The 26,990-nt window shown below is 39.7% G+C and overlaps 1 protein-coding gene across 1 annotated transcript; it reads left to right on the top strand.

The window, feature by feature from the left end:
* The first annotated feature begins 4,989 nt into the window (after positions 1-4,989).
* LOC129069422 (small nuclear ribonucleoprotein Sm D3-like) lies at positions 4,990-5,337 on the top strand. The gene has a single exon (XM_054572183.1). It carries the CDS (start codon positions 4,990-4,992, stop codon positions 5,335-5,337), a length of 348 nt encoding a protein of 115 aa, XP_054428158.1.
* The last annotated feature ends 21,653 nt before the right edge of the window (positions 5,338-26,990 follow it).

Raw genomic sequence — 26,990 nt, 5'->3', positions numbered from 1 at the left:
AATGTCCCTCCCTGGATGGGTTCCTGTAGTTACAGAATGTCCTGCCTTGGAGGGCCAGACAAAAGGAGTGTTCGTGTGGGCAATGTTATCACTCTCTCTCCATTTGACAGATAAGAGACCTTAAACACCTTTTAATCACAGACAGAATTGAATGAGAAGATAGGCAGAGGCCAGAGCTCTCTCCCCCACCTCTCCCACTCCAGGAAGTGGTGTGTTTAGAATGCTGTGGTCTAGTTACCGGTCTGGTCTCTACTCCTCTGGCTCCTTCCTGTCTGTTAGGACTGACCACACCTGAACCACTCCATCCCCAAGCTGCCCTTAATGCAGCTCCATGAGCAAAGTCAAAGGCAAAAAAACAGCTGCGCTTGGCAAAGGGCCCTCTGACACTCCACCCCACTCGCAGTTGGGAAGAAAAGGCCCTGAGCTTAACTCTCCCACTAACATCCTGTAAGGCTGCCGCCAAGCCATTTAGCTCTCAGCCCTCATTTGCTTTGTGTGTAAAATAGTTCACCTCTCTTTTTGACAGAGGGATAAACTAGGAGAAACTGTTTTGTCAGACTGTAAAGTACTATAAAAATATAAGATATTATCATTGTTGTAGTTAATGTCTCCTTTCTCTGAACAAATGTGCTCGTGTCAGAACCACACAATAGCACTTAACATTTTCAACCGCCGCTGAGTTCCAAACGACTTGCCATTCCCTGCAGGTGCTGTGCTCTTTCTCGTCTCCCTGCCTATGTCTCTCTACCTGTGCTCATGTTGACTTCTAGTTATCTCCTACTAGTCCTTCAGGACTCCACTCCAAGGACACTTATTCCCGGCATTCTTTCCTGACCACCTCCCCCTGCAGTCTGAACAGATGCCCCATCTCTGCATGTCCATGGTTCCCCGGGCTCCCTCTGTTGCTTGCTGCCTTCTTTGTCTCGTCCACCAGAACAGAAACTCTGGCACTGCAGGGCAACTGTACTATTCTGTTAGGGCTGCCGTAAGAAAATACTGGGTAGGTTAAACTACAGAAATTTATTTTTTCAGAATTCAGGAAGCTGGAATTTGGAGATCAAGATCAAGGTGTCAGTGGAGCTGGTTTCTTCTGAGGCCTCTCTCCTTGGTTTGTCAATGGCCACCATCCTGTGTCTGTGTCCTAATCTCTTCTTCAGAGAAGGACACAAGTCATCTGGGATTAGGGCCCATCCCAAACGTAACATGGTGCTGAGCTAGAGTTCCCCAAAATGGGGGAAAACCCCCACTAACCTGGCTTGGGGGTAGGGGAAGCTAGCGAGATTATTGAGAATTACTTTGCATATCTAAAGAACGTGGCTAGTGTTTTAGTAATGCTAATAGCTGTGCTTGCAGAATTTGGAGCCAAGAAGATGCATGTGACTAACCCTTGATGCAACGGGGAGGCAGTCCCCTGGTTACTGTGCTTGCTCCGCGGCCTTGGAGGCAGTTCCGACCTCAAGGGACTAAGCCTGCCTGGACTAACAATGGCGGCTGAGAAAGGCAGACGAAATCAGAGTACTGGCAGGTGTAACCTTTTGTGGGAGGAGTCGGAAATGGGATTACGGAGGGAGATCCGCCCCAGGGATTTAAACCCAAACGCAGTTCGCTGTGCTGGTTTAACAGTGCGGCTTGGGAAGGAGAAGTTCTGGGTTGTGGGGCTTGGCAGCAATCTTGGCCCTGGGGTTAGAAAGGATGCAGAAGGACCCCCACTGGCCCACTATGAGAATGGCCGTGCATTTTTGGGTTAATAGCAGGAGCCCAGCTGAGCCCAGACAACTGGAAGAAGCTGGAATACAGACGGGAATCTGCCCAGCTAAGCTACAGACTTCTGTATCTTTTCCTGAGAGACAGTATCCCTCACTGGTTTGGCAAGGGGTGGCAGGACTGTGTGATTATGGGTGTGTTTGGTTGGTTTGTTTCTAAAGGGAGTGGGACCTAAAAACAGAATTCCACCATTACTGAGAACTTGTATAACTTTTGAATAAATCATTCCTTTCCTTTTACTAAGACTCTGGCATTGGGAGCCACATCTCTTGTTAGTGGCAGGCAATAGAACCCAGAGGAACAGAACCCAGAGTGGTTCTGTTTCAGTCTGGTGCCCAAATCATGACTGTGATAATTGCCTGTGGCAGGCCGACCCCCTCAGGAGCAGGAGAGTGAGACCGGAATTTCCCAGTCTCTGAGAATTTCTCTGCGCTCTTCGTGAGGGCATTAGCCATCTAAACACTCCTGGAAGGTGAAAAGGAAACGGATCTGGGAAAGGATCAACAAGTGAAACGGTTTGGCTGAAAATTTGTTTCTGAGCACTGTTTTGGAATAATGGAGTTGTGGTTAATAGCTTTGGTTTATATGCTGCTTCCAGGTTGTCCTGGTCTGCTTGCTTACACAAAGATCCCATTTTAATGTTTTCACCTCTTTAAAGACCCTATCTCCAAATACAGTTGCATTCTGAGAGACTAGAGCTCAGGGCTTCAACATACAAATTCTTTGGGGAAACAATCCAACACTTAGCAGGGACCTCGCTTTTGTGTCCCTACAACTTTTTACTGACACAGAAAAAGTGTGCAATAAGTGCTAGTTCATTGAATAAATGAAGAAATGAACAGGTAGGAATTATACATATTTTCTCAACTAGAGCATAAGCTACTTGAAGACAATGAAAGCACACTAGATTTGGAATTGGGAGACCTGGATTATTCTTTGCTTTATATTAGTAGAGAAAGAGATCTTTCTGGGAACAGCATCAAATTATGCTCTTTAACCTGCATCTAACATGCCTGTTTCTCTCCTAAAGGCATTAGAGAATCAGAGCATTTATTTTTCAAAATACTTAGAGCACTTGCCAAATTCCAAGCTCCTACAATTTCAGCTTAAGAAAATGCCATTTGCTGCTCAGAAATTTATTGTTGGTCTCCCTTTGCCTGCTACATTCTTCCAGTGAAAAGCCATGTTTCCCTGCAGGATAAGTGATTCTTCCTTAGCCACTTACTAATCGCTGGGGAATCTGTTGTTTTTACTACTGTAGCTTCATTACTCTTTAGTGTTCATTCAGCCTAACAGCATTTTAGAATGGGAAGGAGATTTAAACATTATGGAATTTGGAGCTTTAGACCCAAGTTTGAATCTTGCCTCTTTGGACTAACTAAGATTTCCTCATCTGTCAAATGAGGAGAGTAATATTTCTCAGACATATTTTGAGTATTAAATAGGATAACAAAGGCCTTGTACATAAGAGGATTGAATTACTATTAGTTTATTTCCCCTTTTTATTTTGTAGATGAGTAAATAAAGGCCCAGATTAGTAGAAAGCTCTAAGCAATATCAAATCATCAGTATTTAAAACAAGCCAGAGTTTGAACACTGATGTCTTTAAAAGCTTTTTTTTAAATTTCATTGTTGTAAGAACACTTAACATGAGATCTAAGTATACAATGTATTATTGTTGACTGTATGTACAGTATTATACAACAGATCTCTAGAACTTACTCATCTTGCTTAACTGAAACTTTATGCCTAATTATTCACAATTCCCCATTTTCCTCTCCCCTTGCCCATGACAACCACTATTCTACCCCTTGATTCTATGAATTTGACTATTTTAGAGATCTCATATAAGTGGAATCCTACAGTATTTGTCTTTCTCTAATGGACTTGTTTCACTTACTATAACATCCTCATGGTTCCTCCATGTTGTCACATATTTTAGAGTTTCCCTCTTTTTCGAGGCTGAATAGTATTTCATTAGTATGTATTATCCCTAATGTCTTGATTTCAAGTCCAAAACTAATTCTTTTGCCCGCATGTTGGATTTATGAGATCTCTTAACTACCCACGAAGGAAGTAAGCATTTTTAAACAACAAGCAAGTATCTCAGTTGGCAAGTCACTGAACATGGAATGGCAAACATTTAAAGAAGAAGTGCACTAGTTTTCGATAAGAAACTGGCATCCAACACTCGGGGATCTCATGGACAAGTGATGACAACTTCCCTTGGGATGCTCTGCCATCCAGGCTAGTCTACTGGGTGATAGAAGTATAAAATTCAGGCCCAAGGGTGAAATCACGTAAAATGTGTTTCCCCAAAATATGCACTCACTCCTGCCTTCAGCATTATTCTCTGGATGTTTCTGGAACTTTAGGCAGAGGATTAATGCTTTCACTTGAAGACAGAAGCCTCCTCATTAGATTTCCAGCCTCTTTTCAATTCATCTTACTGTTGACATCAGAATTCTCTTTCCAGGACACAGATCTGATCTTGTCACTCCTCTGCTCAAAAATTCTACATGGTTCCCAATTTCTACAGGATGAAGTGCAGAATTTTTTAAAAGATTGTCTTTCTTTCTTTCTTTTTAGAGAAAAGGGGAAGGGAGGGAGAAAGAGAGAGAGAGAAATATTGATGTGCCAGAGGAACATCAATCGGTAGAAACATCAATTGGTTGCTTTTCACATGCATGCCAGAGGGGAACCCAGCCCACAACCCAGATATATGCCCTGACCAGGAATCGAGCCGGCAACTTTTCAGTGTGTGGAATGACACCCAATCCACTGAGCCACACCAGTCAGGGAGAAGTACAGACTTTTTAATGCAGGGAATACAAGTGTGTATTTTAAAATACTTGTATGCATCTGGCCAGATTGTATGTGTGTGAGTTTGCTCATGCTGCCACAACAAAATGCCACAGACTGCATGGCTTAACAACAGAAATTTATTTTCTCAGAGGTCTGGAGGCTGGAAGTCTAAGGTGTTGGCAGGGTTGGTTTTTCCTGAGGCTTCTCTTCTTGGCTTGCAGGTGGCTGCCTTCTAGCTTTGCTCTCACATGGCCCTTCCTCTGTGCACACATGCCCTTGGTGTTTCTTTGTGTGTCCAATTTCCTCTTCTTATAAGGACACCAGTCAGGTGCCTCACACCCTCACCGTCATCTGAGTTGCCGCCGCCACCACTGCACTGGGAAGGAAGAAAAGGCCAAAGCCCAACCTCTTCCTGCCAAGATGTCTATTGGTGTGCCAAATAAAGTCCTACATGAAGCCGAGGGTCACACTGCTGCATGTGAGACAAACGCCAGCGAGGTGTATCATGGGAAGCCCATTGAGGTGGGAGACAACAAGATGTCCAACATCACAGTCACACACAGAGATGGCCAAGTGGCACAGCTGGAGCAGGTGTTCATCCGTGGGAGCAAGGTCTGCTTTCTGACCGTGCCTGGCATGTTGGAGAACGCACCCAAGTTAAAGAGCAAGAAAAATAAAAACCAAGGCTCAGGGCCTGGCCAGGGAAGAGTTGCCATTGGGAAGGTCCCAGTGGCCGCACAAGCAAGAGCATGTGGAAACATCCTCTAGCCCTGGTTTTTTTCCTTTTAGGTTATCTGGGTTCCATGGCATGGGTGCTTATGTACATGTCCTAGATTTTCTTTTGACATCTTTCTCTTTAGATCAGGAGAAATGTTATAATAAATAAATGCTTTTTTTTATCTTTTTGAGAGGAAAAAGGACACCAGTCAGATTGGATTAGGACTCACTCTAATGGCCTATTTTAATTTAAACACCTTCAAAAGCCTTATCTCCAAACATAGCCACACTCTGAGGTACTGGGCTTTACAGTTTCAAAATATGAATTTTGGGAGGGGATGCAATTCAGTCTATTACAATATGTATGCATTAGATATTTTAAAGCCACACATTCTAGAAAGAGTTTGTTAAAGAGGTATTGTATTATAAATTAAATTATTTGGTTAATTTTTATAGTTCAGATGTAAAGTCTCTTTGATGGGAAGACCAAGAATTTGATACCACTGAAAGTAAAACTGGCTTGAGATGGAAGCTGAGAACCGCCATAGTGGAGCTCCGAGAATTAAAGCTGCTACTAGGTCTCAATCCAGATTTCCGGGTTCATTGTGATCTAAGATTCCATCTTATTTAACTTTGTATCCCCAGCCCAACATCTAACAAGGGTTTGATCATTGCTTTTTTTTTTTTTATATGAAATGAAATCAACTACTGCAGAGCCCTGCCCCTTCCATACCATGGTTATCGGTCTCACTAAGTATCATTCTCTTTCCTAAGCATGTCTCTCCTTCGTGTCTTTACACCTGGTGTTTTTACATCCTTGACTGTTCTTACCCCCAAAATCAACATAGTCATTGAAACCTGATATATATATGTCACAAACTCTCCCTTCTTTATTCTCTCATTGCATCATGTATGCCTTATGACTTAGTGAATATCAGAATGTGTTTCAAAGGTCAATTCTCCTGTCTCCCTCACTAGACTTTATACTCTCCCCAAGGGCTATAAAAATGTTCCATCACATATGAGGGACTTAGTTAGATGAGTGAGGCTGCAATTCTGCACAGTGGTATGAATGGTGGCCATACACATGGATGGACCAAAGGAAGGAGTTTGCCTTAGCCTTGTGGTTTTTCCTGACCCAAGAGCATCTACAAGCCGAGGCTGACTCCAAGCCAGATAGAGGAAAGAGATCCTTTTATGATGAGTCCCCAGGATGCTCAGATCTACCCTCAGAGAGCACCCAAACCAAAATAACAGCCTTGGAAGTGGATTACTCCACTCCCCCAGCACACTCCCCTACCTCTCAGTCACTCTGCCATCTGCTCCTGGCACCAGGAAACTATCAGTCCAGGTCTTATGCTGCTATAGATAATGAACAAGAATGATCTGTCTTTGACAAATGTACATGACATTTGGTAAGTGAGGATGGGGGTGAAGAGGCAGATATTTTGTTATGTACTTGACTGGGAGAGAAAATACAAAAGTACGAATAATTGTCTCTGGGTGGTATTATAGTTTTCCTTATTCTGCAGAATAGGTTGCATTGTCCTAATTTCCTACAAATGTCGTGCTTGACTTGTATAGTTGAAAATAAAGATACATATTATAAGCAGAATAAAGCCCCATCATAGCATCCTAGAGTCCCTAAAATTCAATTGCATAAAACGTGGGGTCTTGGTATTATGAGATTACTGGAATGACTAGGGCAAACCAAAGCAACCAGTCAGGGGGTATTTTGGGGGTCAGTTATTGCCACGCAAATCTGTCCCTGCCCTGGCTGTGGTTTGGTACTTCCTACTGGGAGTGGACAACGGCAGCAATTTGCACACAGTTTTAATTAGCTGATCCTCATGTTATCAACCCAATATTGGGGACACTCGGCACCCTTTGCAAAACGGAGCTGTCTGCCTTCCTGGGCACACCTCCTCAGAGGAAAGGTGGGGAGATGTTGTGGGAAGTGGCAGGCAAGGTCAGTTGCCTCATCTCTGCATTTGTGTTATGGGGGAGAGTCTTTGCCTTGAGAGTTGTGGCTACCGCAGAGGGGCTTCCCTCAGATCTCCCTTCAAGGAAGGAGTTGCTGCTCAGCTCCCAGGAGTGCAGTTAGCCGATGGCTTCCCATTAGCATCTTAGGATCTGCCTCAGATTTGAGCCGAGGCCATGCTGTTTCTCAGCAGCTCCCAGCCAACAACTAAGCACGGTGGAAATTCTGGGCCCTGGCTGTGACTGCCCAATGTCGGGCTCTTCTGATGGGCAATCTTTGTTCCAGTGAGTTGTCCAAGACTCGTCAGATCTACATCATGGTTTGAGGCTCTTCCTGCACAATTCTGGTGCTTCTCCCTTTTATCATTTAAAAAAATATTTTATTTATTTATGTCTTTAGAGAGAGAGGATTGGAGGGAGAAAGAGAGGGAGAAAAACAGTGATCAATTGCCTCTCACAAGCCCCAAACTGGGTAACCGGCTTACAACCCAGGCATGAGCCCTGACGGGAATTGAACTGGTAACCTTTCAGTTCCCTGGACTGCATTCAATCCACCAAGCCACATAGGCCAGAGCCCTTTTATCTTCTATAGGAATTATCTGCAACAAACCTCTAATACTCATAACTCCAGTTCAGTGGACCCTACTGACAGTTTTACACACACACACTCACATTCACGGGTAAGGGATCCATGAGTATCACTAACACCTAAGCCATCTATGCAGCATGGAAGAACATACTCATTTAGCTAACATATGCTAAGTACCTACTGTGTGCAGGAGCATGGTTTCTATACTTAACAAAGCCCTGTCTAACAGGGAGACAGAGGAAAAGAGATCAGCAAAATACATTGTAATATCTTTGTGCATGAAAGCATGCTTCTAATGGTTTAAGTAAATGAAAACCTAATGAGTTCCCAATGTTCTCATCCCACTGTTTTTGCAGTTGAGCAAACATTCCTCTTGCAATCTTGTTTATTATTTTGCTTTGTAAAGCTTTTTGCTACTGACACAAGAAAGTTGAACCAGAATACACATCCAAATGGGAAATTCTACTAAATTCTAAATTGGGGATTTGAATTCATGAGTTCCTGAATAACAGAGTTGATTATTGTATTATCCTTAGTATGCCAGTTCCTCGTGTTTTGTTGGTTTTGGGCCCTGAAATGACTAATGATCAGCAGACCTAATAAAGACAATAAAAACTGAAGTCCAGAAATAATAAGACTTAAGCCCATAGTCACATTAAAGCCAATAATAATAATAAGCCTCTACACATATATTAAAGCCTAAGCTCAGTAATTGTACCTGTAACCTAAGGAACTAAGAGCAAGCAACTTCTGACAGGAGAACCAAGAACACAGCCGAGGAGCCAATATTCTGCAGCATCACAGTGGGTTTTCTCTGTTCTAAGGAACTCTAAAAGGATTTATTGCCACCCAGGGGGAGTTCACAGCAAGGTGGAAGTTGGGCCTGATATTAGTTTTCTGAATCACTTATAAAAGGGCCAGAGTTATATTTTTGTATCTTTGACACACATGTATACAGCTGTGTGTATGCATGTGTGTGTGTGTGTGTGTGTGTGTGTGTGTGTGTGTGTAAAAAGTAGTCTGTCCGGAAAAAGTCCAGTCATTGTCAATATAATGAGAATGGTTTGCATGACATCGGTGTATCTCGGCAGGTAAGGAGTAAGGAGAGTGGACTGGAATGCACATGTGCAAACAATGATGACTTCACTGTACTAGTCAGTGGGGGTGGTAGACGCCATTGAGTGAGCATGTGTGCTGTTTGGCCATCACATTCAAAATGACTGAATGAGTACAGCAAAAAAATCTACATCAAATTTTGCATTAAGCTTGAACATTCCTCTGCAGGAAATATTCAGATGATTCAGGAGGCCGCAGCTTTGGGCAGCTGGTGATTGGCAGCTTCATCATGACAACACGCCTGCTCATGCATCATGACTTGTGTGCAATTGTTTTGCGAAACATCAAACCCAGGTGAAACCCAGGTGACTCAGCCCCTCGACAGCCCAGATTTGGCGCCCTGTGACTTCTGGCTTTTCCCAAATCTAAAATCACCCTTGAAAGAGAAGAGATTTCAGAGTGTCAATGAGATTCAGGAATATATGATGGGGCAGCTGATGGTTTTGAGAGAACTATGTGAGGTCCCAAGGTACCTACTTTGAAGGGGACTGAGGTGTCATTGTCCTGTATACAATGTTTCTTGTATCTTGTACTTTATCCTATATATACACAAGTTATGTCCAGAAGGTATCCAGCCATATACCATGAAAAATACATTTACTGAAGAAGATACAAGAAATATTGTACATTGTATGTATACATATTTCATATGCATTTCAGAAAAAGCCAGAACTAATGTATGGTGATAGAAATGAGAACATCTGTTACCTAGGATAGGGTAGGACAGATTGACAAGAAAAGGACATTTATCTGGGTAATAGGAAAGTTCTATATCTTAATTAGCATGGTGCTTATAAGGGCATAAACAATTGTCAAAACTCATTGAACTGTACACCTAAGATTTGTGCAAATTATTGTAAGTAAATTATACTTTTGAGAAATCCTAATGCCTAGGCCATTCTGTAGTCCAATTAAATCAGTCTCTGTGGGTAGAATCTAGGCATAAGTATTTTTATAAAGCTCCCCAACAAGGGCTTCATCTTCCACTAAAAACTCCACCATGATGTTTCCATTAAATAAAGAAAAAACAAAACACAAAGCTTTTTTTTTTTGTATCTTTTAATGGAGCTAGCTCAAACCAGAGCCAAATTTTAAAAATGATTACTATTTCTCCCACTCCATTCATATTTTTTAATGTATCACCACTGACAATGAAAAAGGAAAGGGGACTAACATTTACTGAGCACCCACCATGTGCCAGGCACTATATTCTGCACTTTACACGCATCATCTGATCTTTGGAACAATCTTTTTGGTCACTATTATCTCCGTTGGAAAAGAAATTATGAATGTTTAGTATCACTAGCCTATAAGTGGAACCTAATCAACAAAACAAGCAAGAAAAATATAACCAGCAACATTGAAAGAAAAAACACACTGACAGTAACCATAGGCGAGGAGGGAGGGGGGTGATGGAGAAAAGAAGGGAGAGGGTCAAGTCAAGGAACCTGTATAAAGGACCCATGGACAAAGCCAAAGCGGGGAAGGATTGAGGGCAGGAGGTAGAGGTGGGTGGGACAAGCAAAAGTGGTGGCAGAAAAATGGAGACAACTGTACTTGAACAATAAAAAAAGTTTAAAAAACATTAAGAGAGTCCAAAAAGGAAGGTAATGTGCCAAAAACATGTTTTTCCCTTGAAATTTCTTTATTAGTTTTTTTTCCACATAAATCAATATGTGTATATATTTGTTTGGTTTTTTATTCCATTTTTTTAATTGTTCAAATTCATCTCCATTTTCCTGCCACCACTTTCCACCACCCATCCCACCCTCAATCCTTCCCCACTTTGGCTTTGTCCATGGGTCCTTTATACATGTTCCATGATGACCCTTCCTCTTCCTGTTATCACCCTCTCTCCTCCCCTCCCCTCCCCTCCCCCTCTGGTTATGGTCAGTTTGTTCTTTATTACATTGTCACTGGTTATATTTTGCTTGCTTGTTTGTTTTGTCGATTTCGTTCCACTTGTAGGTGAGGTCATATGGTATTTGTCTTTCATCACCTGGCTTATTTCACTTAGCATAATGCTCTCCACTAACATCTATACTGCTGCAAGGGGGGGTACCTCTTTCTTTATTCCTGCTGTGTAGTGTTCCATTGTGTAAATGTACCACAGTTTTTTGATACACTGATTTATTGTTGGGCGCTTAGGTTGCTTCCAACACTTGGCTATTATAAATTGTGCTGCTATGAGCATTGGGGTGCATAGGTGTTTTTGAATCGGTGTTTTGGGATCCCAGCAGTGGAATTGCTGGGTCAAAAGGCAGTTCCAGTTTTAGTTTTCTGAGGAAATTTCGTACTGTTTTCCCCAGGGTTGCACCAGTCTGCATTCACAGCAACAGTGTGCTAGGGTTCCCTTTTCTCCACAACCTCGCCAGCGCTTGTTGTTTGTTGATTTGTTTATGATGGCCATTCGGTCTGGTGTGAAGTGATATCTCGTCGTATTCTTAATTTTCATTTCTCTGATGGCTAGTGATGCTGAGCATCCTTTCATATGTCTCTGGGCCCTGTGTCTATCCTCCTTGGAGAAGTGTCTGTTCAGGTCCTTTGCCCATTTTTCAACTGGATTGTTTGTCTTCCTGGAGTGGAGTCGTGTGAGTTCTTTACATGTTTTGGAGATCAAACCCTTGTCTGAGGTATCATTGGCAAATATATTTTCCCATACGATTGGTTCCTTTTTCATTTTGCTGACGTTTTCCTTAGCCGTGCAGAAGCTTCTTATTTTGATGAAGTTCCATTTGTTTATTCTTTCCTTTATGTCCCATGGTCTAGGGGACATACAGGTGAAAATGTTGCTGCATGGAATATCTGAGAGTTTCCTGCCTATGTTTTCCTCTAGGACTTACTTGGTGTCACTTCTATGGGCTTTTATCCATCTTGAGTTTATTTTTGTGTATGGTGAGTCGATGGTCAAATTTCTTTCTTTCTTTTTTTTTTTTTTTGCACGTAGCTGTCCGGATCTCCCAACACCATTTGTTGAAGAGGCTATTTTTACCCCATTTTATGCTTCTGCCTTCTTTGTCGAATATTAATTGACCATAGAGACATGGGTTTATTTCTGGGCTCTCTACTCTGTTCCATTGATCTATGTGTCTGTTCTTATGCTAGTGCCAGACTGTTTTGATTACAGTGGCCTTGTAATATAGCTTGATGGCAGGCATTGTGATCCCTCCGACTTTGTCCTTCTTTGTCAAAATTGCTGCTGCTACTCAGGGTCGTTTATGGTTCCATATAAGTGTTTGAAATGTTTGTTCTATATCTGTGAAATACATCATTGTTATTTTATTAGGGATTGTATTGAATCTATAAATTGCTTTGGGTAATATAGACATTTTGATGATGTTAATCCTTCCCATCCATCAACATGGTATATGCTTCCATTTACTTGTGTCTTCCTTAATTTCTTCCTTCAGTGTTGTGTAGTTTTCTGAGTACAGGTCTTTTACCTCCTTGGTTAAGTTTACTCCTAGGTACTTAATTTTTCTTGTTACTATAGCAAATGAGATATTTTTCCTGATGTCTGATTCTGATACTTCATTGTTGGTGTAGAAATATGCCTTCGAGTTCTGAATATTGACTTTGTTTCCTGCTGTTTTGCCAAATTCCCTATTAGGTCAAGCAGTTTTTTGATGGAGTCTATAGGGTTTTCTATGTACACTATCATGTTTGCAAACAATGACAGTTTTACTTCCTCCTTTCCAATTTGGATGCCTTTTATTTCTTTTTCTTGTCTGATCACTATGGCTTGGACTTCCAATACTATGTTGAATAGAAGTGGTGAACACGGAAAACCTTGTCTTGTTCTTGATCTTAGTGGGAAAGCTTAGTTTTTGCCCATTGAGTACGATGTTGACTGTAGGTTTTTCATATATGGTCTTTATTATGTTGAGGTATGCCCACTTTATTACTACTTTGCTGAGTGTTTTTAATCAAAAATGATACTGTACCTTATCAAATGCTTTTTCTGCATCTTTTGGTAGGATCATGTGATTTTTATCATTCCTTTTGTTTATGTGATGTATTACATTTATTGATTTATGAATGTTGAACCATCCTTGCATCCCTGGGATGAATCCCATTTGATCATGGGGGATGATCTTTTTGATGTATTGCTGAAGGTGGTTTGCCAATGTTTTGTTGAGGATTTTAACATCTATGTTCATCAGTGATATTGGCCTGTAGTTTTCTTTCTTTGTTGTGTCTTTATCTGGTTTTGGGTTTAGGATGATGCTAGCCTCCTAAAAAGAGTTTGGGAGTCTTCCCTCTTCTTGGAATTTTGGAATAGTCTGAGAAGGACAGGGGTTAGCTTTTCCTTAAATGTTTTGTAAAATTCTCCTGTGAAACCATCCGGTCCAGGGCTTTTGTATGCTGGGAGTTTTTTGATTACTGCTTCAATTTCACCAGCTGTTATCAGTCTGTTCAGGGTGTTTATTCTTCATTCAGTGTTTGAAGATTATATTCTTCTAGAAATTTGTCCATTTCACCCAGATTTTCAAATTTCTTGGCATATAATTGTTCATAGTAATTTCTTACAATCTTTTGTATGTCTCTGGTATCAGTTATAATGTCTCTTCTTTAATTTCTGATATTATCTATTGGGTCCTCTCCATTTTTTTCTTGATTAGTCTGCTTAAAGGATTGTTGATTTTGTTTATCTTTTCAAAGAACCAGCTCCTGGATTTATTCCTTCTTTGAATTGTTCTTGTAGTCTCTAAGACATTCAATTCTGCTCTGATCTTGATTGTTTTCCTTCCTCTACTCACTAGTTCTTGAAGTTCTCTAGTTCTTGAAGATTTAGGGTTAGGTAGTTCATTTGAAATGTTTCTATCTTTTTTAGGTAGCCCTGTATTGCTATGAACTTCCCTCTCAGGAGTGCCTTCACTGTGTCCCATAGGTTTTGGACTGTGGTGTGTTCATTTTCATTTGTTTCCAAACACTTTTTGATTTCATTATTGGCCCATTCATTTTTTAATAGCATGCTATTCAGTCTCCATGAGTTTGAATGTTTTTGAGTTTTTCCTTGAGGTTGCTTTCTAGTTTCAAGCCCTTGTGGTCTGAGAAAATGCTTGCTATGATTTCAATTTTCTTCAATTTGTTGAGGCTTGTTTTGTGTCCTATCATGTGGTCTATTTTTGAAAATGTTCCATGTGCATTTGAAAAGAATGTATATTTTGCTTTTTGGGGATGAAAGGATATTATATATATATATATATATATATATGTGTGTGTGTATATGTGTGTGTGTGTGTGTGTGTGTGTGTGTGTGTGTGTGTGTGTGTGTTTATATAATTCCATTGGTAGGATTTCATTCTTTTTGAGACTTTTTTCACTTTCTGGAAGCTTTTTTCTACCTTCTCTTCCAGCTTTCTGATTCATTCCTCTGCTCATTCTAGCCTGGTTTTGATACCTTCTACTGTGTTCTTTAGTTCAGAAATTGTATTCTTCATTTCCTCTTGTCTCTTACTGATAGTTTATATGTTGTTTCTCATGGTGATATAGTTTGCAGTAAGTTCCCCGTAGTTTCCCTGTAGTTTTTTGTAGTTCTCTCTGAGCTCACTGAGCTCATTGAGCTTCCTTAGAACCATTTTTGAACTCAATATCTGAGAGTTTACTTGCCTCTATTTCATTTAGTTCTCTTTCGGGGGATTCCTCCTTTCCCTTCGTTGTGGGGTTGGGGGGTGGGAGAGAGTGTTTCTTTATCTGCCCATTATTTGCGAGGCTCTTCTTTTTTGCTTCTGCTTCTTAAATTGATCTGTCTTGACTTCCTGACTTTGGGTGTGAACTTCTATGGTAGGAGACCTGTGAGATTCAGTGGTGCAATCTCCTTCATCTCCTGAACTTGCTACTCTTTGGATGCCTTTTATGTTGTTTATGTTGGATCTCTGGAAGTAACTGAGTTTTGATTGTTGGTTGGTTGTTGTTTGGTGGGTCCTACCCTGCAGCTGGTTGATTGCGGGTCACTCTGCCCACTATATCTTGTGTGTGTTTTTTTCAGGTGCTGCCAGGATAAAACCACAAAACCCAGGAAACAAACCACGTCCACAAAAATATCTTCCCCCTGCAATCCCACTATCAACAGCAAATGGATCAGTATTAATATGGCTATAATGAGATTAATACTATTATAAGAAAAGAGAGAAGTAAACTATTAGTATAAAGTCTAATGACATGCATAAAACTGATGTACCCAAAATGAATGTTAAAAAGCTATGTAGTAAAGAAAATATTGCAAATCATGGAGAAGACCACAATGAATTTCCTCTCTGTAGCCTCTCATGTTTACCGCTGTTTTTTCTTTCTGGATCTGCCTCTGATAATGTCAGATGTCGATCCTAGCTGACCTGAGGCAGCCTGTTTGAGACTTCCAAGAATCTACTGACTGGCTGTCTCATTCAGTTGTTAATCTAGTCACTCTGCACTCTGCAGTCAAGCTTAGGCACCACAGGGCAGAGCAGAGTCCCTCCTGGGGGCAGGGCTATTGTGTCCTCTCATGCTGCTGACACTCAGGGGAGTGGTCTGCCTGGGCAAGATGGCTGCTGCTGTATGAGGGATGAGTCAGCACCAGGATCCTACCAGCTATTTTCTCAGTTCTCTCCCTAAAGCCTCCTTTCCAAGTCCCTCCTCAGGGGTCTCTAGCCCATTCTGTTCCCGCCTGTGCTGGAGCCCAGGGTAAGTCACTATAAATAAAAATGTGTGCATTGGCCCTTTAAACAGCTCTTTGCATCTCTAGTCATCCATCTCTGGTAGTGAGCAACCCTGCCGCTTTCCACAGCTGGCTGTTTTCTGTGTACTTTTTGGGCTCTGGGGCTGTAGGCTGGGTATCCCCGCTTATGGTTTAGATCCCACTCTTCTCAGGGGGATCCAACTGGCTGTTTCAATATCCCTCTGGCACTGCTGCTCATGGGCACCCAACCAGCCTTCTCAAGTCTCTGCCACACTCCTTACCAGTCAGGTTGTGCTAAAGCTGATTCTTCTGTCTATCTGAGGTTATAAGGCGCCTCTCTCGCTATTGTTCAGTTGTTTGTTCCAGCTATTTCTCCACAATTTAGTTGTAATTCCAGATTGGTCCTGGGCAGAGGTCAGCATTACTTCCATTCACTCTTCCACCATATTGCCCCTTCCTCTTTATTATTTCTTTGAAATCTCTACAACTCCTATATTTGGAATACTGAATCTCTTAGATTGATCCTCTAATTCGTATAGTATTTTTCTTTTAAACATCTCTTCTATTTTCTGGGTGATTTCCTCAATGTTATATCCCAATCCATTTACTATGTTCTTATGATCCCTTTTCTTTTCTTTTCTTTTCTTTTCTTTTAAATTTCAAGAGTGCTTTCATGTTCCTTGTTTTTCCTTTTCTTTTAAAAATGGTTTCATGGTTTTAGTCTCTGGATTTTTGCAGTATCTTCTCTCTCTGAGGATATTTTTCTTTTAAATTTAATATATACATATATACTTTTTAAATATTTTATTTATTTAGAGAGGAAAGGAGGGAGAGAGAGAGTGAGAGAAACATTGACATGTAAGAGAAACATCAATTCATGGCCTCTCGCATTACCCCAACTGGGGACCTGGTTCGCAACCCAGGCATGTGTTCTGACTGGGAACTGAACCAGCAATGTTTTGGTTTGCAAACTAGCACTCAATCCATTGAGCCATACCAGCCAGGGCTCCCTGAGGATATTAATTTGAAATGTTCTTCCATCTTTACTGTCTCTGTTTCCTCTGACTTAATGTTTTCCATGTGTGTGTTTTGGGTTGGTTTTTTTTTTTTGGATTTTGGGGTTTTTTTTTTCTTTTTGGTATCAAGATGAAGACTTCCCTCAGATATCTGGTCCTCCCGGGTTGTCCATTCATATTGGAGGAGGAGGCACTAGAGAGCCAGTTGGAAGCTCTCAATGTAGGCTCATGGTAGGAAAACTAGGTGCCTGGCTAGACTCTTTCATTGGAGAGTCCTAATTTTTAGTATCAAATGACTGTTTGGTTTTTTTTTTCCAGGAAAGGATCCTTTAGTCTTGACCCTCCCACTTGAAGGGTTATGAGCCCACGTGCCCAGAGCTCCACAGCTGGGTGCTGTGTATTAGTGGTGTGAAAGGTGTGTGGTAAGCAGGCTGAGTAACATGATTCAGAATGCTGGCTTTCACTCCATGTTTGATCCCATTCCTTCTTCTCTATTCTCACCCTCTCTACAAAGTCCAGAGTCTCTCAGTATCTCCAGAATTGATTTTTCTGTTTCCTGCATGAGTGGAGAAAGGGACACAAGTCACTTGAGTATACTGAGAATGGCTGGTTTCCTGACCCTTTCATATAATGACTCTTTTAAAAGATCTTCAAACACTCTGAATTTTTAGACCCCTTCCTTCTGGTTTACTTGCTACTTCTAATTCAAGAGCTTCTCTGGGCTTCTGAGGCAAGAGTCAGCTTGCTTCTCATGGGCATATGCCTCTGGATGTTTTGGGCCTGCCTCTCCTTGCCCACTCTCCCATCCAGTTGTATATGATATAGTTCAGGACTCTAAATGTCTCCTACTTTAGTTGAAGGTGGAGTTTGGGTTTCTGTTTCTTACTCTTGTCACTTGGGGGTGATTTTTAAGAGAAAAGGGACAGAAAGGGCTTTACTTCAGCATCTTGAGACCAAAGTCTGAGATGTCTCCTTGAGGTGGACAGCAGTGATGTCTGTGTCCGTGAGTCCTGATCCTGAGTTCTGGAGGCTGAGACGTCCAAGGTCAAAGGTTCTGGCTGCTGCAGTGTCTGTGAGGGTCTGCTTCCTACCTCATAGATAGCTATCTTCTAGTTGTGTCCTCACATGGCAGAAGGGCACCAAAAAAAATTTTTTTTAATGCATGACAGAGAATAAAATTTACGTGTGTTTGTCTTCTATGGTTTTATATGATGCTCACACATTGACACTTTTTAGAATATCTGACATATAGTAATTTGAAAAAACTACATCAAAAAATCAAGTCTTGATCCTTAGTTGCTCTAAGGCATTAGCTTTTGTATTGTTTGCTTTGTAAAGTCATACCTTTAAGATCCGGGATTCCTTATCCTACCACACATAAGGAGTGTTGTGATTTGGCAAGCAGTCTGTGGCTCTCACCGCAGTGAGTCCCAGGTTTCATATCTCAGCTGATGATTGTGAGGCAAACTATATTCTCACAGAAACAGCATTGTCATTGGTGGCTGCATTCTTGAGCTATGTTCTCAGCACCAAATAAATCAAAGGAACAATCAGTGATTTAAAACAAAGATATACCTTTATAATCATTTTGAAAAATCAGACTGTGCTTCCCAGGATGTAAAATTATCACAATCTTTCCAAAGGTCCCCAGGGTACTCTTATAAACTGTAACTACAGGATATGTAACATACAAATCTAAGGTATCGTAAAATAAGTCCAAAACTAATAATTTAGCCATAACGTATGTTAAACATTTAAATAATTATTTTGCTAGTATTTTTAGAATTTTAAAAGGATTTAAAAAGATGATTTAAATGAATCATAGCTCTGCAAAATAGCTTTCAGTTACCAAAGAGGAACACTATATCTATAAGCTTTTGGACATATCTGGATAGAGGGATGGAGGGAAGGAATTAATATGTGTACATGATCAATGTCCGTAAGAATCATTGCAACAAATAACTATTGAGTCATGCACTGCATTACACATTTTACCTGTGTCATTTTATTTAATCCTCATAACTTTGTAAAGATGGCACTGTTCTTATGATTATTTTAAGATGAAGAAATTAAGGTTCAGAGAAGTTAAGTAACTTGTCTAAGGATGCAGAGTTAGGAAATGACAAGATGAAGATAAAGGTTAAGCTTTTGACTATAAAGCCTTTGCCTTCCCAAATAATAATGATTCACCTTCTTGAGAGCATAGTCTATGCTAGGCACTGTTCTCAGCACACTGCAGATGTTTAATCATTTAATCTGTTTAACAGTCTTATGAATTGGGTACTATTGTCACCCCCATTTTAGAGTAGAGGAAAAGGAAGCACACATAAGCCAATGTGTACCGAACTGAGCAACCATTCCTAAAGAGTGCTAATTATTGATCACAGTCAACCAAAAGGAAGATCTTCAATGGCATGCCACATTGGCCTGTCCCTGCCCTGAACTTTTAGTTCAGACTTTACTTGGATAAAGACTGTGATGTAGAACCTAAATATGGGAAAGCATAAATATGGTGAGATGAATTATAGTGAATGGCAGAAAATCAGAATGCAAAAAAGATCTCAGTAGTCTGAAATAATGAGCTAAATCTACCAACATGTAACTGTGGGAGTACTAAACATAAAGCCCTGAACAAGCTTATACAATAGATCAACCGGAGGCTAAATAAATAACAGTGATACACATAAAAGAGTTGTATAGAGTTTAATTGACAAAAAGTGTGACTTGAGTAATGGGTGATAGTTGAATTGTACCCTTAGATGTTCACTCTACCCCTGCTTGTGCATTTACACACAATACTTCGTTTGGAAGTTAAAAATAAGAATGCCCTTTCAGAGTAAAACTATAAAATAAGTAATGGACCAGGGCAGACAAAAACAGCATAATTAGAATGGAAAACTTCCTGCAAAGATATTACTTTAATCTGGTTAAATGTATTCTCATATCTAAAAAGAAAAGTATGGCCATCTGTAGGATGGTTAGTCAACAGCTGAAGCAAAGATATAGGCAAGTCGCAGAGGCAAAGGGGGAAAGTATCCTGATTGCATGAACATGAACACTTGGTTCCTGTGATATGTTTACCCTTGTACAGAAGATCAATGTGGAAGACTACCCTAGCTGGAGGTCAACACTACTGTTGGCAGTGCATTCTAGTCTTTGGGAGGAATTTAAGAACAGGCCACTCTACCCCCAGAGGAGGAGTGATTGACATTACCAAGAGTAAGGATTTTTTGGAGGCTATGATGTTGAGTAATAAAGAAACTGAGAGGGATAACTGAGATGCAGTGACCAAAGAATTTAAAAGTTATTGTGACTTTCAGGCAACTTGATCTTGTATGTAGTTAATTGCAAAAGAAGCTCTTGTATGCTGTTGGTGGGACTGTAAACTGGAATGGCCACTATGGAAAACAGTATGGAGGTGCTTCAAAAGATTAAAAATAGAACTAACATATGATCCAGCAATCCTACTTCTGGCTACATATCCAAAGGAGACAAAATCATTGTCTTGAAGAGATATCTGTACTCTCATGTTTATTGTAGCATTATTTACAATAGTCAAGATGTGGAAACAAACTAAGTGTCTATCAAAGATGAATGGATAAAAAAGTTACATATATGTGTATACATACAAAAGTTATATATGTGTGTGAATATACACACATATATACATACATATATATATAATGGAATATTATTTAGCCTTTAAAAAGAAGGAAATCCTGCCAGTTGTGATAACATGGATGAACCTGGAGAATATTATGCTAAATAAAATAAGCCAAAGACAAATACTGCATAGTATCACTTATAAGTGGATTTTTTTAAAACTATAAACAGAGATTAGAATGGTAGTTGCCAAGGGCTGGCAGATGGGGGGAGTAAGGAGAGGCTGATAAATGGGTACAAACTTTCAGTTATAAGATGGATAAGGTCTGAGGATTTAATTTATAACATGGTGACTATAGTTGAAAATACTGTATTGTATAATTGAAATTTGCTAAGACAGTAGAGCCTAAGTGTTTTTAAAAAAAAGAGAAAGAGAGAGAGAGAGAGAGAGAAAAGGTTAATATGTGAGGTGGTAAATGCATTAATTAACTCAATGGTGGGAATTCTTTTATAATGTTAATTTTAATTATTTATTAATTTGTTAGTTAAATGTTAGTTAATTTTTTTTCCTTTCTCTTTTTCTTCTTCTCCTTAAAACAAGCCCTTTAACATTTTTCATAGTCTTGTTTTGGTGTCAGCAAACTCCTTCAGCTCTTTTTTGTTTGGGAAACTCTTTATTTCTCCTTTGATTTTAAATGATAGCCTTGTTGAGTAAAGCAGCCTTGGTTATAGGTCCTTGCTTTTTATCACCTTGAATATATTTCATGAACATATTTCATGCCACTCCCTTCTGGCCTGAAATGTTTGTGATGAGTAATCAGACGACAGTCTAATTGGTGCTCCCTTGTAGGTAAGTACCTGCTTTTCTCTTGTGGTTAGGACTCTCTCCTTATCTTTAAGCCTTGTCATTTTAATTATGATGTGTCTCAGTGTAGGCCTCTTTGGCTCCAACTTGTTTGGCACTCTCTGAACTTCCTGGACTCTTTTGACTTTTTCCTTCACCACATTAGGGAAGTTTTTGGTTATTATTTCTTCAGATAGGTTCTCAATCCCTTGCTCACTCTCTTCTTCTGGTAGTCCCATGACACATATTGTTACACTTCATATTTTGCAAGATGTTTCTTAAGCCCAACTCATTTTTTTAAATTCTTTTTTCTTTTTGCTGTTCTGATTGTTTTTTTCTACCTCGTCTTCCAAAACACTGATTCACTCCTCTGCTTTAACTAACCTACCCTTTGTTCCTTTCAGTGTATTTATCTCAGATATTGCATTCTTTATTTCTAACTGATCCTTTGTAATGGTTTCTGTGTCTTTTTCATGCTGTTGATTATCCTTATAATCAATACTCTAAATTCTCTGATAAATTGCTTACTTCTATTTCATCTAGTTCTTCTGGGAAATTCTTTTGTTCTTTCATTTGGGGTCTATTTCTTTGTCTTCCAATTTGGGCTGCTTCTTTGGATTTTTCCATCTTAGATGTTAAATTGATCAGCCATTAAACTGAACAGCTGATAATCAAATCAATCTGTAATCAGCAGTCAGGCTAAGCACCACAGGGTGGGGCAGACTAATTTCTGCAGGGTGGGACTGCATGGAAGCATGCAGGTTGATGCCATTCAGAAAGGAGTGCTCTGCCTGAGAGAGATGGCTCCTGCATTTTGGGGAATGACTCAGTACATGGATCCTGGTGGCTGTTTCCTCAGTTCTCTCCCCAGAGACACCAACTTCAGACTCTCATCAAATGTCTCTATTGCACTCTGCCCTCCCTTTCTTGGCACCCAGGGTAAGTGGCTGCAAAATGAAATTTTGTGGTTTGGCCCTTTAAAAGGTTCTCTGAGTCTCTAGCTTCCTCTCTGTAGCCAACAGAACCCTTGCTGCTTTTCACAGTTGGATATTTTCTGGGTTCCTTTCCAGTTCTGGTGCTGTAGGCTGGGGATCCTAGCTTAGGGTTTAGACCCCATGCTTCTCAGGGGGAACCCCCTGGCCACTGAAATATCCCTCCAGCATTTCATCTGCCACCTACGGAAGCCCAGCCAGCCCTCTCGCATCTTCTCCACACTCCCTACCAGTCATGTTGTATGGAAGCTCTTTCTTCTGTCTGTCTGTGGTTGTAAGGCTTCTCTCCAGCTAGTGTTCAGTTGGTTATTCAAGATGATTTCTCTACAACTTGTAGAGAAATTTCAAATTGGTCCTGGGATGAGGTTAGTGTAGCTTTCACTTACTCCTCTGTCATCTTGGATCCCTTATTTACTTAATATTAAATAATAAAATATATTACAACTTTACATGTCTATTACATTTCTATATGGCTGAAAAAAATTTAATTGAAAGAATCTACAAGAAACTACTAGAATAAATGTGTTCAACAAGGTGATGGTTGTAGGATAAAAGATGAATATACAAAAGCCAATTATATTTTTATAAACTCTCAATAAACAATTTTAAAATAAATTAAATTAATTCATTATAATGGCATCAAAAGAATAGAATACTTAGGAATAAATTTAACAAGAAAAGTGCAAATCTGTATACTAGAAACTACAACACTGCTGAGTAAAATTAAAGAAGATTTATAAAAACAGGGAGCTATACAATGTCCATGGGTTAGCTGATTCAATATAGTTAAGGTGGCAATTTCCCCAAATTTATGTGTAAGATTTAATGTAATATCTATAAAAATTTCATGGGCTTTTGGTGGAAATTGACAACTGTCCCTAAAATTTATATGGCAGTACAAACAACATAGAATAGCAAAACAATTTTGAAAAGGAAATATACAAAATTGGATACTTAATTTTAAAACTTACTACAAAGCTACAATTATCAAGAAAGAATAGGCATTTAGATGGATGGAAGAAAACAAGAATACCAATAACAGAGCTGGTCATTTGATTTTCAAGAAAGATGCCAAGTACTCATAATTCAATGGGGAAAGAACAGTCCTTTAAACAATAGGTACTGGGACAATTGGATAAACACCAACAAAAAGATAAAACCTGACTCTTACCTTACATCATAGATAACAACTTAAAGTAAACAAAGGATAAAATCTTTGTAGCCTTGGATTAGGCAAAGAATTCTTATGCATGACCCAAAACGTATGAACAATCAACAATAAAATCAACAAATTAAACTTGATCAAAAATAAAACTTTTGCTCTTCAAAAGACACAATTAAGAAAATGAAAATATTTATAAAACATATATCTGATAAAGAACTTGAATCCAGAATATATTGATAACGCTTGTAATTCAATAAGAAAACAAATGACTTTATAAGGAACAAAATATTTTAATAATCACTTCACTAAAGAAGATGTATAACATAAATGGCAAATAAGTACATGAAAAGATGCTTAATATCATTAGTCATAAGAGAAATGTAAATTAAAACCAAAATGAGATATCACTACACACCTACTAGAATGGATAAAACATAAAAGACTAAGTGTTGGGAAGAACATGGGGAAACACATACTTTGCTGGTGGAAATGTAGAATGGAATAGCCATTTTGGAAAGTGAGCATTTTGTGAAAAGTTAAATGTACACTTACCATTTGATTTAGCAATTAAACTCCTAGGTATCTACCCAAGAGAAATGAAAACATATGTCCATACAAAGACTTGTATACAAATATTTATAGCAGTACTATTCATAATAGCCCCAAACTGGAAACAGTATCTATCACCTGCTAAATTGATAAGCAAAATATTGTATTATCTGTAGAGTGGAACATTATAGCAAAAGCATTATACTAAATGGAAGGAGGCTGACACAAAGATAACATATTGTATGATTCTGCTTACTTTTATTATTTATTGATTTAGAGAAAGAGAGGGAGGCATGGAGAGAGAGAGAGACATTGACAAGTTGTTGCACTTTTTAAAAGAAGATTTTAATTATTTTTTAGGGAGAGAGGAAGAAGGGGGAGAGGGAGAGAAACATCAACCAGTTGCAAGGCCCCAACTGGGGATTTGCCCCACAACCCAGCATATGCCCTGACAAAGACTCAAAATGGTCACCTTTCAGTTTGCAGACCAGCGCTCAACCCACTGCACCACACCAGCCAGGGCTGCTGTTTCACTTACTTATGCGTTCATTGGTTGATTTTTGTATGTGCACTGACCAGGGAATGAATCCACAACCTTGGTGCATTGGGACAATGCTCTAACAAACTGAGCTACTGGGCCTGGACCTGTATGATTGCATTTATATGGAAACTCTAGAAAAGGCAAAACTGTAGAGACAGAAAGATCAGTGGTTGCCTAGGGCCGGGGGGTGGGGGGTTGGGAAGGGTGGGAAAAAGATGGATTATAAAGGGGCATAAGAGAACACTTTGTGGTGATGTAAGTGTTCTAAAACTGTGGTGATGGTTGTATAATTGTATAAATCACTAAAACTCAACAAAGTTTACACTTAAAGTGGATAAATCTTATGTTATCTAAATTAAACGTCAATAAAGATGTTTTAAACAAAGCAAAACAGAAAACTATTGGGACTTCATGGCACCCTTTTTGGCTCACTTTTGAAATATCTGGTGCCTGCACAACTCTGTAGTGAAATTGTCCTTGAGCTTTCCTCTCCACACCCTCAGAAGTCCTCGTAGGAGACCCAAGGTGGAAGGTTCATCAAGCAGCTTGAACCCTGGGGGACCTATGTTCTTTCTCTTGACAGAGGTAGTAGGAGAAAACTGACTAACAGGAGCACACATAAAATAGCATGATCAGAATGAAGACCTGATAATCATATCCTAATCACTCATCGTTCTTCTAATACTCTTTAGTCTTTCCTATGCAAAGTAATTGCTGTAGCTATAAAATAATGAGCATTACAGGAAGGTCCTTGCTCTCACGGAGCTTATATTCTAGTGGTGTGAAGCAGGTAGATGGATGGATGGATGGAGGGAGGGAGAGAGAGATGATAGATAGATAGATAGATAGATAGATTTTTTAAAGTAATACAAAATACTTTAATTACTCTAAAGAGAGTCAAAAGGGCAATGTCAGAGAATGACTGAACCAGAAGATGGCATGCAAAGACCAGGGAGAGGAGCATCCTAGGCATTATTATTATTATTATTATTATTAATTTTATTTTTTACTCTCCCTTACCCCTAGAGGCCCTCTATTTCCCCTTTACCCAGCTTAAAATTCAGGGTCGATAAATGTAATCACTCCCAATACATTTCCTTGATCACCTTAGTTCTGTAGTTCTTAGTTTCCAATACCAGTTGGAAAAAAAATCATAACCCCAGTTAAATTCAACTTTTCACCTACGGTGGTCTGATTTTAAACTTGTCACCAGGAACCTAAGTAGGCTCTTACTGTTTCCAGCTAACATCCTACATCTCCCTGACCCATTCACTTTCCTACATTCTACATTTCTACATTCACTTTCTGCTAACGGACTGTTTCATAACTTTTCCTCTCTTATCTCTCATCCTCACTTTGATGGTGCTTCTTTCCTCAGGCAGAAAAGAACCAGAAGAGAACATCTAGTTACTTTTACTACATCCACGTGTCCATGTAGGTGTACCCCTCAGACTCCGCCTTACCTCCTGCCCCTCGGGCTGCACTCTCGGTGCTCCTATGTATATGTTTCCACCTGTAAATTGCATCCCATCCTCTTGCAGACTCAAGAACATAAGACCCTGTCTATCCTACATCATGAATTTCTCTTCTATTGGACCATTTCTGCTAGTATACAACCAAAAATCATTTCAAGCACTTTAAAGACAAAACTCTCCCTTGGACTCTATGTTGCTCATTTGGATACCATTTTATTTCTCTAACCCTTTGCAGCCAAGCAATTGTCAATACTATCTGTCCCTAATTCCCTCCTCCTGTTCTCTCAAATTTTCTTCAGTCTAGCTTTTGTGCCACTATTGATGTGAAAATAGTCTTTTCAAGGCCTACAAAACAAACACACGTAAAACCCTACCATAAAGGAAAATGAACGAAGCAGCCCTGAATACAAGAAAAGGGGCGTTGAGGGGGTGGGGAATCCTGAATTCTAGCAGCTGGCTTGACTACCTGTACCATAGAATTCCTTAGATCATTTGTCTTCTTTTGCTCCATTTGGACCATGCATCCTTTCCATACATTTCCTTATTTTCTCTGGAATCGACTGTAGCACATCTTCTTGAAACAGTCTGAATATAAGATTAACTGCTGACCATTTAGGGGAAAAGAGAGTAAAACAAAATCATAGCAGTCAGAGAGAAAGCTTTCATTTATGTTTTATCTCTAAAATCAATGTGAAACCTCAAAAACATAAAAGTCTCTTTAATTCAACCAGGAATAATTTTAAAGCCTGAGAAAGAATTGCCCCCCCAAAATATCCCTATTCTAAGATGAATGTAGTTGCCATTTGTGCTAATTCTGCAGTTATCCTTCTTTATAAATAGCCTTACCAAGAATTTTATATTAACCTCAGGCAGCTTAGAAAGTCTGGCTGCGGTAGGCTGCTTGCTGACCTTATCAGAGGGACAACTTGACTTAATGAGGTGATCTCAGGTCCCTTTTTGAGTAAGGTGGGTCCTACTGGAGACAGCACCAAATGAGGTGGACATTTGACAATTGTCCTGGTCAGTTGATTAATGTAGAAAATCTCAGTAAAAATAGTGCAGATCAACCGTATTCATGAATGGGAAGGATTAACATCATCAAAATGTCTATATTACCCAAAGCAATTTATAGATTCAATGCAATCCCTAATAAAATAACAATGATGTATTTCA

This window comes from Pteronotus mesoamericanus, unplaced genomic scaffold (genome assembly GCF_021234165.1).
Source record: "Pteronotus mesoamericanus isolate MK-2021 breed Mesoamerican mustached bat unplaced genomic scaffold, CSHL_Meso_final contig_105, whole genome shotgun sequence".
Taxonomy (NCBI): Eukaryota; Metazoa; Chordata; class Mammalia; order Chiroptera; family Mormoopidae; genus Pteronotus; species Pteronotus mesoamericanus.
This window is presented reverse-complemented; position numbering and strand designations above follow the sequence as displayed.

Bases quoted from the DNA above. Each gene is read 5' to 3' on its own strand.
- LOC129069422 (XM_054572183.1), top strand. From the start codon at position 4,990: ATGTCTATTGGTGTGCCAAATAAAGTCCTACATGAAGCCGAGGGTCAC.